We start from the raw sequence: 15,957 nt of genomic DNA, 5'->3' as shown, positions 1-15,957 counted from the left end.
GGCTGTTCCTCAGCGTGTGCAGAGATGAATTGGCCACAGTCCCCCACGGGCTGCCAGACTGGCTGGGAAGAAAAGATACAGACTTTTAAAAACGCTTTACGTAGGGGATCGATGAGAACTTTCTAAAGTGAGGGACCTAACGGGGCTGTTCCGATCACTGTATTACTTACTGGTTTTCCTGAATTCTGAGCTTTGGGTTGTGTACTTTAATTTTTATTACTACTTTTAGGTTAATCACTCTCTTTTTTCTTTTTATTATAAAAATTTTCAAATATACAGAAAAGTGGAGCGTAGGATAATGATGATATACCCAGCACCTTGATTTTACACTTATTTAGTTCACAAGAATTATTTTTTGTTATATTTTATTACGTATGTTTCAAACATATATGAAAGTAGAGCGAGTAGTGTAATAAACCCCTATGGACTCGTCACCCAACCCTGTAATTATCAAAATATGTCTGTTCTTATTTCATCTATAAATGTGAAAAAGAACGAGTTGTCAGAGGAGAACTGTGCTCCATAGGGTTTTCAACGGCTGATATTTCGGAAGTAGGTCACCAGGCCTTTCTTCCAAGGAGCTTCTGGGTGGACTCTCACCTCCAAATTTTGGTTAGCAGCCAAGTGTGTTAACCATTTGCACCACTGGGGATTCCATTTCATTTATAGTCTCCCTCTACTTGCAAAAAAAAAAAAAATTATTTTAAAGGAAATTCGGACATTTGCTGAAATATTTTAAGTAATATACAGACGTCATTACGTTTATTTTATCACGTGTCTCTAAGCAGGAAAAATGTTTTCCTATATAACAACAATACCCTTTTCACATCTAACAAAATTAACAATAATTATTTGAGATAATTTGAAGTTGTAAATGGACATGAAGAGGAGCCCTGGTGGCACAGTTGTTAAGCACTCAGCTGCTAACTGAAATGTTGGCGGTACGAACCCACCAGCAGCTCTGCAGGGGAAAGATGTGGCGATCTGTCTGCATAAAGATTACACCCTTGAAAACCCTATGGGGTAGTTCTACTTTGTCCTGTAGGGTCGCTGTGAGTCAGAATGGACTGTCGACAATGGGTTTGGTATTTTGTTTTTTGTTTTTTTGATAAGGTTATGACATTAGATAGCACTGACTCGTAAGTTAGTCCTGTACATGCTCTTTCCATTTATTTTCTTTAAAGAGAAGTCCTTGATTTGGTGCTAGCGTGTCTTTCCTGCTCTAACTTTCACCAAAAAAAAAAAAAAAAATACCCCATTGCTGTTGAGCCAGCTCCGACTCATGATCACCCCATGTATTACAGAGTAGAACTGCACCACAGGGTTTTCTTGGCTATAATCTTTACAGAAGCAGATCGCCACACCTTTCTTCCATGGCACCACTGGGTGGGTTTGAACCACCAACCTTTAGGCGAGTAGTCGAGTGCAAACCGTTGGCGTGACCCAGGGAGATTTCTAGCTTTCTCACTCTTCACTAATTACAGCAGGGAGCAGCAGGCCTGGGCTTAAAGCCCACAGTAGCTAAGGATATCTAACTCGATATCTTATTTTTGTCTTTGTATTTATTTTTCTGCTGTTTTCCCATCTATGGGAGTGATAGAACTTTCCTTAGGTCAGTTTAGTCAGTCATGAGATGGTTAAGTACATGGAGCCCAGAGCACTGAATTTGAATTAGCCTCTGCCATTTATTAGCTCTGTGACTCTGGGCAAGTGATTTTTTTACTGTTATTATTTTTACTTTGTTGTTATTCTTGTTGAGAATATACACAGGAAAAACATACACCAATTCAGCCGTTTCTAAATGTACAACTCAGTGACATTGATTACGTCCTTGGAGTTGTACAACCATTCTCACCTTCCTTTTCTGAATTAACATAAACTCACTGCCCCCTAAGGTTCCTATCTAATCTTTTGAGTTGCTGTTTTCACTTTGATCCCGTATAGATAGTTCTATAAAAGCACACAATGCTCGTGGCAGACATTTTTTACTAGTCAAGCTAAACTATTGCTTGGTTTTAAGAAGACTTCAAGGAATACTTTTGGTTTAAGTTTCAAAGATTATCTCAGGGCAATAGTTTCAGGGGTTCATCCAGCTCCCATGGCTTTAGAAAGTCTGGATTCCCTGAGAATATGAAGTTCTATTCTGCATTTTTCTCCTCTCTGGGCAACTGATTTAGTGTCTCTGTGCCTCAGTTTCCTCATCGAAAATAGGGATAAAACTTGAAACTGCTTCATCTGGTAGTTGGGAAGCACTGAGTTGACATCATTGTTATGGTTGTCGTAGTCGCAGCATCCCCAAAATCTGGGAATCTCCCAAATCCCTCAATCCCAAGACAGAGGGTTTCTCCCTTCGTCAACCCCAGGACAGTTGTGGTGAAGGGCATGGACTCTGGAGCAGCCATCTAGCTTTGGGTCCTGGCTCTGAAACTCATTGGGCTGTGTGACCTTGAGCAAACTACTCGACCTCTCTGTGCCTCCATCGACTCATTCATAAAATAAAAAAACCAAACCCATTGCCGTCAAGTTGATTCCGACTCATAGCGACCCTATAGGACAGAGTAGAACTGCCCAATAGAGTTTCCAAGGAGTGCCTGGTGGATTCGAACTGCTGACCCGTTGGTTAGCAACCACTGTGCCACCAGGGTTTCATATTCACAAAATAGAGACAGTAATTCACTTTAATAGGATTTAAATGAATTTATATGAAGCACTTGGAATAGTAAGGAGCCCTGATGGTGTAGTGGTTAAGCACTGAGTCACTAACCAAAAGGACAGCAGTTCGAATCCACCAGCTGCTACGCAGGAGAAAGATGTGGCAATCTGCTTCTGTAAAGATTTACAGCCTTGGAAACCCTACAGGCAGTTCTACTCTGTCCTGTAGGATCACTATGAGTCAGAAGGTACTTGACGCCAGCAGGTGTTTTTTTATTTGGAATAGTGCCTGACACCTAGAAAGCACCCCAGTTAATAAACAGTTGAGTCTTTTACAGTAAAAATATTATGTGAAAAAAAACTCAGGTGCTGTGTGGTGGAAATTGTCAAGGTGGTCTGAAGAATGCCTGAGGTTTGGGAAATCATGTTTGGAGAAGATGAGGATGGAGCCAGGCATGGCGCCATTTCTCCAGAGGTCCAGATCTGATGGGGAAGATAACCTCTGAACATCATCCTCAGGACACAGGGTAGACAGAGCATGTGCAGTGAGAGGGGCAGACCAGACAAGTACCAATTAACCACCCCAGAGATAACAGCATTTCCTGTTTATTGTGTCTCCTTGCAGAGCTATTCTCTGCACATACAAGCAGGTACATTTGCATCCATTTCTTTTTACACAGAATACTATCGTGCTTTGCATGACGTCCTGGCCTTTGTTCCAACGAAAAATATGCCTTAGAATTTGTTCAACAGCTAGTTTAGGTATACCAGTGGTTACAGGTTCGGGCACATCCTGTTTCACGGTCTTAGGACTTTATGTCCATTGCCATCAAGTCAATTCAGACTCATTGCAACCCTATAGGACAGAGCAGAGCTGCCCCACGGGGTTTCCAAGGCTGTCATCTTAATAGTGAGCCCTCATGGTGCAGTGGTTAAGTGTTTGCTGCTAACCAAAAGGGCGGCAGCTTGAATCCAAATCCACCAGCCGCTCCCTGGAAACCCTATGGAACGGTTCTACCCTGTCCTATAGGGCTGCTATGAGCCAGAATCAACCCAATGGCAATGAGTTTTTTTTTTTTTTAATCTTTATGGAAGCAGACTGCCCCATCTTTCTCCCACAGAACGGCTGGTAAATTCAAAGTGCCAACCTTCCGGTTAGCAGCCCAGCTCTTAACCACTTTGCCACCACGGCTCCAGGGCGTTTTATATATAATCATCTAAATACAATATTGCACTAACCTTTAAACTTAACTCCAAACTCAAAGTTCCCCAGAGTGTTTTTCATATTAAGATGAAAAGCACGCTTTGTATGGTGAAGAAGGAGTCCCTGGGTGGTTCAAATGGTTAAACTCTTTGCTACTAATCAAAAGGTCAGAGGTTCAGAGCTACCCAGCAGCGCCTCAGGAGAAAGGCCTGGCAATCTACTTTAGAAAAATCAGCCACTGAAAATCCTATGGATTGGTTTCTCGGTTTGGAGATAGGGTTTCATGGTTTCATGGGACATCCTGGTGAATTGGCCTGATAATATGTTTAGTGCTTCTGTTCTATTTCCTAGTTGGTTCCTTAGTTCCTGGAGTCTTAAAAGCTTGCAAGTGGCCATCCAAGGCACGACAATAGGTCTCTATTCACCTGGAGCAACAGAGGAAGGAGAGTCAGGAATAGAAGGAGGATATGGAATGTGTGGCTTATCGCCACCATGTACAACTGCCTCCTTTGCCATGAGACCAGAAGAATTGGATGGTGTCCAGCTACCATTATTGAACATTTTGATCAAAGATTCTTTAGAAGAGTCCTGATCAAAACGGGGAAAATGCAGACCAGAATTTCAAATTCTCATGTACTGCAGACTTTCTGGAACCATGGAGGCTGAATGAACCCCTGACACTATTGCTCTGAGATCGTCTTTCAACCTGAAAGCAAAAATATGCCCTGAAGCCTTCTTAAAACCAAACAATAGGTTAGCTTAACTGGTAAAAAATGTCTGCCTTGAGCATTATGCTCTTTTAAGAACTACCTATTTGGAATCAGGAAACCCTGGTGGCATAGTGGTTAAGTGCTACAGATGCTAACCAAAAGATCGGCAGTTCAGATCCGCCAGGTGCTCCTTGGAAACTCTATGGGGCAGTTCTACTCTATCCTATAGGGTCGCTATGAGTCAGAATCAACTTGATGGTGGTGGGTGGGTATATGGGATCAAAGTGACAACAGCAACTCAAAAGCTTAGGTAGGAACCTCAGGGGGCAGTGAGTGTCTTAGTCATCTAGTGCTGCTATAACAGACTTGAACAAATAGAAATTTAGTCTCTCACAGTCTAGGAGGCTAGAAGTCTGAATTCTGGGAGCCAGCTCCAGGGGAAGGCTTTCTCTGTGTGTATGCTCTGGGGAAAGGTCCTTGTCACCAGTCTTCCCTGGTCAAGGAGCTCCTTAGCACAGGGACCATGGGTCCAAAGGGCACGCTGTTCTGGCTCTTGCTTGGTGGTAATGAGGTCCCCCATGTCTCTGTGCTTGCTCCTTTCTTTTATAGCTCAAAGAGATTAAAACACAGCAGTCCTGCCTCATTAACATAAGAAACCTTTTTTACATTAACATAACTGCTGCTAATCCCGCCTCATTAACATCATTGAGGTAGGATTTACAACACAGGAAAATCACATCAGGTGACAAAATGGTGGATGACACACAATACTGGGGGTCGTTAACATTAAAAAACCTCATTAACATAAAAACCTTTTTTACATTAACATAACAGCTGCTAATCCCGCCTCATTAACATCATAGAGGTAGGATTTACAACACAGGAAAATCACATCAGGTGACAAAATGGTGGACGACACACAATACTGGGGGTCAGGTTGACACATTTTGGAGGACACATTTCAGTCCATAACAATGAATTTATGTGACGGGGGAGGTAAACTCAGAAAAGAAGGATTGGAATGGTTGCAAAACTCAGAGAATGTAATCAGTGTCACTCAATTGTACATGTAGAAACTGTTGAGTTGTTGTATTTTACCGTGTGTATCCTTAACAACAACAACAAAAGGAAAAAGAAAACCCCGTGGAGCACAGTTCTACTCTGACACACAGCGGGTTACCATGCATCCGAACCAACTCAATAGCAACTGGTTTAAATGATAAAGAAGGCAATTGATGTTTTTATTCACCAGAATATCTTGCTAGCACATCATTTTTGGTTCCTAAAAATAGGAGTGTCCTCGAAGAGAAACTCGTATTTCTGATTTTTTTTTCCTGAAAGAAGAGGATTTATGCATTTTAATCTCTGTGCAGCCAATATCCTAACAAGTATTTGGGTTTCTGTTTCAGGACCCGCATACGGGAGAAGAACGGTACGAGGTGGGAAGGGAGACTTCTGACGCCATCATGCAGCGAAGTATCATGTAAGGACCTGCTGTCCCCAAGGCCTCTGCTTCTTTCTCCATATCTGTGCCTTTTCTTAGAAGAACTCAGGTCAAACTTTGTCTTAGTTACCTGGTGCTGCTGTAACAGAAATGCCACAAGTGGGTAGCTTTGAAAAACAGAATGTTAAGCAACTCATTGGCAGTGAAGTTTGATTTTTGGTTTATAGTTCAGGAGGCTAAAAGTCCGGTTTCAGGGTCTGGCTTTAGGGGAAGTCCTTCCCTGTCTTATTTCAGCGTCTAGTAGCTGTCAGCAGTCCTTGGTGTTCCTGGGCTTATAGATGTGAACTGGGGTGGGGATTCCCGGGAGCCACTGTGTCAGTCACGGAGACACTCGGCGTTTGCACTCTTGTTTCCCAAATGTATGAGACCTGGTGGTGTGACGTGGCTGGGGACCCTCCCCAAATTCAGGCTTGAGAGAGGCTCATGGTCATCTGCCTTTCTCATTCCCCTGTGTTTAACTTTGTGCCTATTCTGTTTTTTTTTTTTTAATAATTCAGAAGTGATTAGGTTGAAGCCTACCCTACTCTGGTATGGCCTCATTAACATAACAAAAGAAAACCCCTAATCGCGAACAGGGTTATATGTATAGGTACAGGGGTTAGGATTTCAATACATTTTGGTTGGGTGGGGGCGGGGTGGGGGGAGACAAAATTCAATTCATAACAGACTTCACGTTGGAATTTCCAGGGGTTGGGCAGGATAAAAAATAGGGAGTGCAATATGGAAGAAAAAAACCAAAACCAAAACCACTGCCGTGAAGTCAGTTCCGGCTCATAGTGACCCTATAGGACAGAGTAGAACTGCCTCACAGGATTTCCAAGGAGCAGCTGGTGAATTTGAACAGCAGACCTTCTGGGTAGCAGTCTTGCTCTTAACAACCAGGGCTCCGGGATATGGAAGAAGGGGAGGATATTAACCACAACTTTTTGAGTTGCAAGAAACAGAATCCCTACCCCAGTGGTTCTCAATCGTTGGCAGATTTGCTCCCCAGGGGATAACATCTGGCAAGGTCTGGAGACATTTTTAGTTGTCACAGCTAGAGGAACGCCATTGGCATCTAGTGGGTAGGGCCCAGAGATGCTGCCAAGCATCCTCCAGCGCACAGGACAGCCTCACAACAAGGGATGATCCGGCCTAAAATGTCGACAGTGCCAAGGCTGAGAAACCCGTACTAACCCAAGCTGGCTTTGGGGGCGGGGGTAAAGAATTGCTGGGCTTATGTAATTGAAACCTCCTGGAGTCACTGGTGGAAACCCTGGTGGCGTAGTAGTTAAGAGTTTGCTAACCAAAAGGTCATTAGTTCGAATCCACCAGGTGCTGCTGAGAAACCCTACGGGGCAGTTCTACTCTGTCCTGTAGGGTCACTGTAGTCAGAATCGACTCAACAGCAGTGGGTTTTGGAGCCAATGACCATAAGTTTGGTTAGATCCAGTTGCCAAAATGTTGTCAATGGGAGGTTTTTCTCCATTGCTCAGCTCTACTTTGTTCTATGTCCCTCGCAGGCAGGCGCCCCTCTGTGGGCTTGCAGCCCCCTAGCACCTGTTATGAATGGAATTGTGTTTCCCAGAAATATGTGTTATAAATCCTAACCCCTGTACCTATAGATGGGATCCCATTTGGGAGTGGATTTTCTTTGTTATGCTAAGAAGCCATCTTAGTATGGGTGTGTCTTAAGCCAGTCACCTTTGAGATGTAAAAAAAGTAGAGTAGCACAGAGCAGGGATGGGGGAAGATAGATGGCGCATCACATGCCGATCACCAAGGAGCCAATGAATAGACTGAAAAGACAAGACCTTCCCCCAGAGCCAGCAGAGAAAGAAAGGCTTCCCTTAGATCTGGCACCCTGAATTCAGACTTCTAGCCACCTAAACTGTGAGAAAATAAATTTCTGTTTGTTAAAGCTACCCACTTGTGCTATTTCTGTTATAGCGGCACTAGATAAGACAGTACTCTTGATTGCTTTCTGTCTCTCTGCTTTTTAAAATTAAATACAATTTTTATTTTGGGATAATTTTAGTTGTAAAGATGGAACCCCGTTTCCCCGTTGTTAACATCTTCCATTACTATGGAGCTCTGGTGGCGTAGTGGTTAAGAGTTCGGCTGCTAACCAAAAGGTCGGTAGTTGGAATCCACCAGCCGCTCCTTGGAAACCCTATGGGGCAGTTCTACCCTGTCCTGTGGGGTTGGTATGAGTCAGAATCGACTCAATGACAATGAGTTTGGTTTAGTTTTTTGGTTTATGGTCCATTTGTCACAAATAAGGAGCCAACATCCCGATGGTCATCATCACCAACATTTTGATGAACTAAACTCCACACTTACTTGGATTGTACCAGTTTTTACAGTGGTACTACCACCAGTTGCCTTCCAGTCGACTCTGCCTCATGGCGACCTATGTGTGTCAGAGTAGAACTGTGCTCCATAGGGTTTTCAGTGCCTGGTTTTTCAGAAATAGATCGACAGGCCTTTCTTTGGAGGTTCCTCTGGGTGGACTCAAAACTCCAGCCTTTCAGTTAGCAGCTGAGTGCATTAATTGTTTGCACCACCTAGGGACTCCTCACCTTGCTAGACTTTATTTAAAACAATCAGAGAGAGCAAATAAAATCCAATCTGCAATTGTACTAATTTCACATGGAAAACAAAGAGCCTCTGTAAGGCACAGTTTTCACAGTAATGTCTTTTTTCTGTTCCAGGGTCCAACTGAGGGTATCATATTACATTAGTTGTCATATGTCCTGAGTTGCCTCTGCTCTGTCACAGCTTCTTCAACTTTCTTTGTTTTTTATGTCCTTGATATTTTTGAGGAATATGGCCAGGTGTCCTGTAGAATGTCCCCCAGTCTGATGTTTTTCTGATGTTTTTCTCATAATTATACCAGGATTATAGGTTTTTGGAATGAGTATCACAGAGGCAAAATGCCCTTTTCTTGGCCTCATATTGGGGTGTGTGATACTCACATGGCGTCACTGGAAATGTAAACCTTCATCACTTACTTACAAAAATTCTATAGAAGAATCGTGATCAAAAGGGGTAAAATACAGAACAGAAATTCAAATTACCGTGGTATCCAGACTTTCTGGACCCAGGGAGGCTGGATGAACCCCCAAACTATTGCCCTGAGATCATCTTTAAACCTTAAACCAAAAATAGCCCCTCAAGTCACCTTTAAACCAAACAAGAGTTAGTTTAATTAGTAAAGAATGTCTGCCCTGAGCATTGTGTTCTTTTAAAGAACTGTCTATATGGGATCAAAGTGACATGAGCAACTCAAAAGATTGTATAGAAAGCTTAGGGGGCAGTGAGTTTATGTTAATGGGGAGGAACAACTCAGAAAAGGAGGGTGAGAATGCTTGCACAACTTGAGGAATGTAATCAGTGTCGCTGAATTGTACACGTGGAAATTGTTTAATTGGTATATGTTCTGCTGTGTATATTTTCAGCAAAAAATGAAATAACATTATTTTAAAAATATATGTTGAGTGAATTTTGGGGTGTGTCATATCTCTCAGGTGTGTTGGGGCAGAAAGATAAGCAGAAGGTTATCTCCTTTCTCTGAGCCTCTATTTCCTTATCAGCTAAAGGGGGTCGTTTGGAATCCTTTGTTACGTGCCGGGGTGTGAAAGGGCATCAGAAGCTGTAGAGTGTGGCACAGATATGAGAGGTTGTTCGTGCTTTTATCATTCCTTGTTTTTCCTCCCATGCTCCTGCAGGTCATTTTTCCAACCCAAGAAGGAGGGCAAAGCAAAGAAGCCAGAGAAAGAAACCTCCAACAGCAGCAGAGAGACGGAACCTCCCCCAAAGTACGTCATGGGCCTTGAGTATGGTTATATGTTCCTTTGTCGTTCAGAACTCTTTTGGCTGCAAGTGTTACAAACTTAACTCAAAACATCTCGGGCCCCAAAGGCAATTTTTTGACTAGGTAGATGGGAAGTCCAAAGGCAGGGATGGCTTCAGGCATGGCTAGGTCCAGGGCTTCTGAGTTGTCTTCAAGGCTCTTGTTTCCACATGTCTTGGCCTCATTCAAGAGCAGACTATCTGTGCTGTCCAATCTAAGTGAAAGAGACCAGTGTTCTCTCTTCCAGCATCCATATGGCAGATTCTCAGGCAAGGCCAAACTTGGTCTTGCTTGGATCATATGATCACCCCCGAACCAGTCAACTTGCAGAGCATATAGCCTCGGTCAAATCCTTAATTTGGGACCCTGGGCAAGTAACTCTACCACCCTGTGTCCCAGTTTCCATGTGCCAGTTTCCTCATGTGTGAAAGGGTGTAATAATCTATATCAGGTTTTCTCTGTGGATTCGATGAATCAATCCATGTACAAGTGGTAGAACAGTGCCTGGTTCAGAAAAGGTGCTTGGTAAGTGGTAAGGATAAAGTAATTTTTTTCAGCACTCTTTATTTTCACATCTATCTGTTTTAATAACACTATATACATCCTTATGTAGTGTTATTTGCTGTGGTTTATTTTAATTCTTTAAAAAATGCATTAGATCATACTGTGAATATTGTTCTTCAGCTTGCTTTCTTCAGTTAACCTTATGGCTTAGAGATTGTTTTCTTTTCATGAACACAGAGGAGGACTCTTATTCCTTTCACCTTCTGCTTTATGTATCCCTTTTATGGATATATTGTGGAAGTTATTTAACGTTCTCCTATTGATGGATATTTAGGTTGCTTCCAATATGTGGCTGTAACAATCTGTGCTCTAATAAGTAGTCTATTTGTGTGTCCCCTTGGGCACGTGTGGAGTTTTTTTTTTTCCTAGCATCGATAGCTGTATGTGGAATTACCCATGGTAATTCTAAATAAAGAGGCCCTGGTGATGCAGTGGTTAGGTGCACCAGCTCCACAGGAGAAAGACCTGGTGATCTGCTCCCATAGAATACCCTACGGGGCAGTTCTGCTCTGTCACACGGGATTGCTATGAGCCAGAATGCACTCAGCGGCACCCAGCAACAACAATAACTATTACAAATAAGTCAGCTCAGAGAATAATAGAGTAAAAAGTTGAAGTCCTTTCAGTATTCACTCCCAGAGGAACTGCTTTTACCAGGTCGATGCATATCCTTCCATACTTTTTTTCCTGTGCATGTAAGAGTACATGTACCTCCCATAGTTGTTGACGCATAGTAGGTACTCAATACTTGTTGAATGAGTAAGTGTTTCCCTTACCCTTATTTACATATTGGGTAACAGGAACTGTCCTGTTGGTCACTGTTAGATCTCTAGTAGCTGGCACGATGCCTGACCTATAATAGATACTCAATAATACACCATTAGTTTTTTAAATAACAAGCAGAACTATTATGTACACATGCTGTCGTATATATAAAAAAAAAAAAAGTCTATATACGTGCATATATATATGTGGAACTTATATGCAAACAAGCATATATATATATACACACACACGTTATATGTGCAGGTAGTTTCCGACTTAACGATGTGTTCAAGTTACGATGAACTGCACTTACGACCCTCCGTTGTTGGGTTTTTTGTGTGCATGTATTTATCATTAGTAATATGTACTACATACAGTGTTGCAGCATGTAATTTACTGATGTCATCATACCTGTAAGTTTACATGTAATTGTTTCCAACCCGCGAAACAAATAAAGATCAGATTTATAAAGATACTGATAATAATGAAATCTAAAAAAAAAAGAAGTATTCAACTTAACATCAGAACTGACTTACTACAGAGTCGTCGGAACAGAACCCCATCATAAGCTGGGGAACACCTGTATGTATTTTTACATTTGTGAAAACATATTGTACCTATTCTTTTACATATAAAATACATTCACATGCAGATTTTTTTTTTCACATTCATGGACTCATACTATACATATTAATTTACTCAGCAAATATCTACTTTCTCTGTGCCAGGCACTGTTCTAGACCCTATGGATTTAGCGGTGAACATGGCCGACAGTCACGCCTCTCATAGACTTGAAAGTCTGCCTTTTTTCACAAAAAACATCTCCGAGCCTGTCTTAGTTTCCCAGTGCTACCATAAAAGAAATACCACAAGTGGGTGGCTTTCATGAGCAGAAATTTATTTTCTCACTGTTTAGGAGGCCAGAAGTCCAAATTCAGGGCACTGGCTCTAGGGGAAGGCTTTTTTCTCTCTCCCTGTTGGCTCTGGGGGAAAGTCCTCGTCTCTTTTTCAGCTTCTGTTCCTTGGATCCTTGGCGCTCTTCATGTGGCCTGGCATCTGTCTTCCCCCATTCATCCTTACATGCCTCTGTGCCTAATTTGCTCCTTTTAGATCTCAAAAATGATTGGTTTAAGACACAGCCTACACTGATATGGCCTCACTAACATAGCAAACGCTATTCTCAAGTGCGATTACATTCACGAGTATAAACCCAAACCTATTGCTGTTGAGTTGATTCCCACTCATAGCAAGCCTATAGGACAGAGTAGAACTGCCTTATAGGGTTTTCTAGGCTGTAAATCTTTACAGAAACAGACTGCCATGTCTTTCTCCCATGGAATGGCTGGTGGGTTCGAACCACTGACCACCTTTCAGTTAGCAGCCAAGCGCTTGACTGTTGCGCCACCAAGGCTTCTTTCCACAGGTAAAAATCCACAGCCATTGAGTTGATTCTGACTCATAGTGACCCTATAGGACAGTGTGGAACTGCCCCATTGGGTATCCAAGGCTGTAAATCTTTATGGAAACAGACTGCCACATCTGTCTCCCATGGAGCGGCTGGTGGGTTCGAACCGCTGACCTTTCAGTTAGCAGCCAAGCATGTAAACACCACACCTCTTCCAACACATTATTTTGGGAGGACACAGTTGAATCCATAACAGAGGTTTATGTACAAACCCACTTCATTTTTTGTAGTGATGTTTTGTAAAAAAAATGTGCTGTTGTTGACCCAACTAGGAGGAGGTTTGCAAGTATGTTGGTCTCTTCAGACTGTACACTCTTGAGTGCAGAAACCTGTAGAACTCAGCTGTGTTTTTACTGCCTTAGTGACCTTCACCAGCGCACATCTTGCGATGTGGTGCGATGGGCCCCATCCTCAACTGTCCACCCCATCAGACTGGGAGCTCCTCAGAGACCAACCAGGTTACTACTCTTAACAGTGACAAAAGTCACAGTGACTTAGCTAAAGTCAAAGTTGTCTCTTTTTTGCTAATAAAACTTGAAGCTGTGCAGGCAATTGAGGGCAGGCAGTTGGCTCTGTACCGCTTAGTTGTCATGGGGCCCAGGTACCCTCTCTCGTGGCTCCACCATTCTCTAGGGTACTGCCCTCGTATGCATTATCCGAGCAGAACAGCAAGTCCCAATTCCAGGGGCAAGACAACATGGAGGGCAAGCATTAAGTCACTTAAATCCTATTGGCCAGAATTTATCAGTGGACTGTACCTAGGTGCAGGGAAGCCTGGGAAGTATAGTCCTTTGCTGGCCGGCCATGTTCCTAGCTAAAATGCTCAATGCAGGGACTTCTACTCTGTCCTATAGGGTTTGGGTTTTTGGTTTTCTGTGACTAAAAGAAGATCAACATGGATGATGGAGGGCAGTTCCGCCCTAGGTGGAGAACGCATCTGTTTCCCTGCATCACCCGTTACAGGGTGGGCTCACAAGAGGCCTCTGGAGACTACCTGAATGGATAGATGGGTGATGTAACAAGAGTGCGTGCTGACAGTGAGCATAATATCACTGAACTGTATGTGGGAAGATTGTTGAAATGTCAAATGTTTCATTACGTATGTGTTTGTTATCGTTGTGTGCCATTGAGTTGATTTTCGACTCGTAGCAACCCCATGTGACAGAGTAGAACTGCCCCATAGGGTTTCCTAGGCTGTAATCTTTACTGGAGCAGATTGCCAGGTCTTTGCCCGATGGAGTGGCTGGTGGGTTTGAGCACCAACCTTTCATTTAGCCACCAAGTGCTTAACCACTGCACAGCCAGGGCTCCTTACTTATATATTTACCATGGTTTGGGGCGAGGGGATGTAATGTGCTTAGTGGACACCCAGGGAATGTTCATTGAATGTTTGAAAGGAAAGGAAGGGAATGAAAGGAAGTGAAGGAGCTGGCGTGTTCAGGGCAGTGGCCCCCAACCCTGCGTGCTGTAACACCCCTTGTCTCCCCTTCCAGAGTGGCGCTGAAGGAGCGGAATGGAGTGGTGCCCGAGAGTGAGTCTCCAGTGAAGAGACTGGTGAGGAAGGCAGCCCGGGTCTTGAGCAGTGAAGAGGAGGAGGAGGACAGTGCTCTGACCTCTCTCAAAGGCCAGGTAGGCCTCCACCCCCTACCCATTTTTAGAGAGGACATGGAGGAAACCATCATTCCCATTAGCCTTTGGAACTGAGTGCAGCAACTGCCCTGGAGGATTCTGGAGACATTTCCCAGGAGTTAGATGAGTTTACTGGTTGTGCCCTGGCGCAGACGGTGTCGTCTATAAGGCCCTTAGTCTGCCTCTGCCCTGGGATCTGGGGCAGGCGCATGACTCCTAACACATCTCCCGTGTGGTTGCCTCACCTGTAACATGGCGGCTCCCTGTGATGCTCAGCCTAAAGGGTGGTTGTGAAGGTAGAATGAGTCAGTTTGTGTACAGATCTTAGAATAATTTCGATGCAGGATAAGGCTTGGGAATACCTCGTGTCTCTCATGTGGTCAGGGGATGTTTTGGTTTCTTAGTGCTACTGTAGCAGAAATAGCATGAGAATTAACAGGCTTTTTAAGTCACAAACTTAGTGGCTTTAAACAACATAGGCTTGTAATCTTATAGTTCTGGAGGTCAAAAGTCTGAAAACACATTTATTTTCTCACAGCTTAAGAGGCTAAAAAACCCATTGCCATGGAGTTGATTCCAACTCATAGCAACCCTATAGGACAGAATAGAACTGCCCATAGAGTTTCCAAGGAGCACCTGGTAGATTCAAACAGCCGAACTTTTGGTTAGCAGTTGTAGCTCTTAACCACTACGCCACCAGGGTTTCCTTAGGAGGCTAGAAGTCCGAATTCACAGCACTAGTTCTAGGGGAAGACTTTGTCTCTCTGACAGCTCTGAGGGAAGGTCCTTGTCCCTGCTCGGCTTCTGTTCCTTGATTCCTTGACTGTCTTCAGATCTTCATGTGGTGAGGCATCCATCTTCTCCTTCTGTGCTTCCTTATTCCTGTGCCTCACCTGTTCCTTCTATATTTCAAAAGTCATTGGTTTAAGACATACTCTATGCTGACATGGCCTCATTAACATGACAAAGGAAACCCTGTTCCCAAATGGGATTTTGTTCACAGGTACGGGCATTAGGATTTACAGCACATATTTTGGGGGACACAAGTCAATCCATAACAGGGTTTCATCTCTAAATACATTGGATCACTTCCCTCCCTGCTGAGAAGTCACTTAATGCCTTTTCACTGGTCTGTGCACAGTGTCCAAGGTGCAGCAGTGCTCAGACCGTCGCTGGTGGTCAGAGCCCGTCACCCCTGCTCAAGCCCTCCAGTGCATCCATCTCAGGCCAATGCCAGCCCTTGTGAAGACCTCCAAGGCCCCTCATGACCTTCCTCCTCCCTGCCATGTCCCCAGCCTCATCCACAGCTTCTCCTCTGCTCACTGGGCCACAGTTTCTCACACACACCAGGTGGAATTCCACCTCTGGGCCTCTTGCCTTTTCTCTGCCTGAAACCCTCTTTCCTCAGATACACACATGGCTCGATTCCTCACTTTCTGCTGGGTTTTGCCCACATATCCCCTTCTCAGTGACACCTTCCCCAGTCTCATGCGACAGTTTACCATTTGCTGCTGTATCACAGACTTAGTGGTTTCAAACAACATATGTTTATAATTGTACAGCTCTGGAGGTCAGAAGTCTGATTGGCTCTCAGTGGGCTGAAGTGAAGGTGTCTGCAGGGCTGTGTTC

General features: G+C 43.7%; 1 protein-coding gene across 6 annotated transcripts in view; it reads left to right on the top strand.

Moving 5' to 3' along the window:
• The window catches only part of LIG1 (DNA ligase 1), a 74,842-nt gene that overhangs the window by 1,396 nt on the left and 57,489 nt on the right, over positions 1-15,957 (top strand). For all 6 annotated transcript variants that reach the window (XM_010586482.3, XM_003406496.4, XM_064293931.1 and 3 more), the window contains exons 2-4: positions 5,976-6,049; positions 9,781-9,870; positions 14,193-14,328. In XM_010586482.3, the coding sequence (XP_010584784.2) occupies positions 6,033-6,049; positions 9,781-9,870; positions 14,193-14,328 (243 nt within the window). In that variant the 5' untranslated portion in view covers positions 5,976-6,032. The remainder of the gene's footprint in view (positions 1-5,975; positions 6,050-9,780; positions 9,871-14,192; positions 14,329-15,957) is intronic.

Source organism: Loxodonta africana, chromosome 11 (genome assembly GCF_030014295.1).
Source record: "Loxodonta africana isolate mLoxAfr1 chromosome 11, mLoxAfr1.hap2, whole genome shotgun sequence".
In the NCBI taxonomy this organism is placed as follows: domain Eukaryota; kingdom Metazoa; phylum Chordata; class Mammalia; order Proboscidea; family Elephantidae; genus Loxodonta; species Loxodonta africana.
Note: the sequence above shows the minus strand (reverse complement) of the source record. Positions and strands in the feature narration are given on the sequence as shown.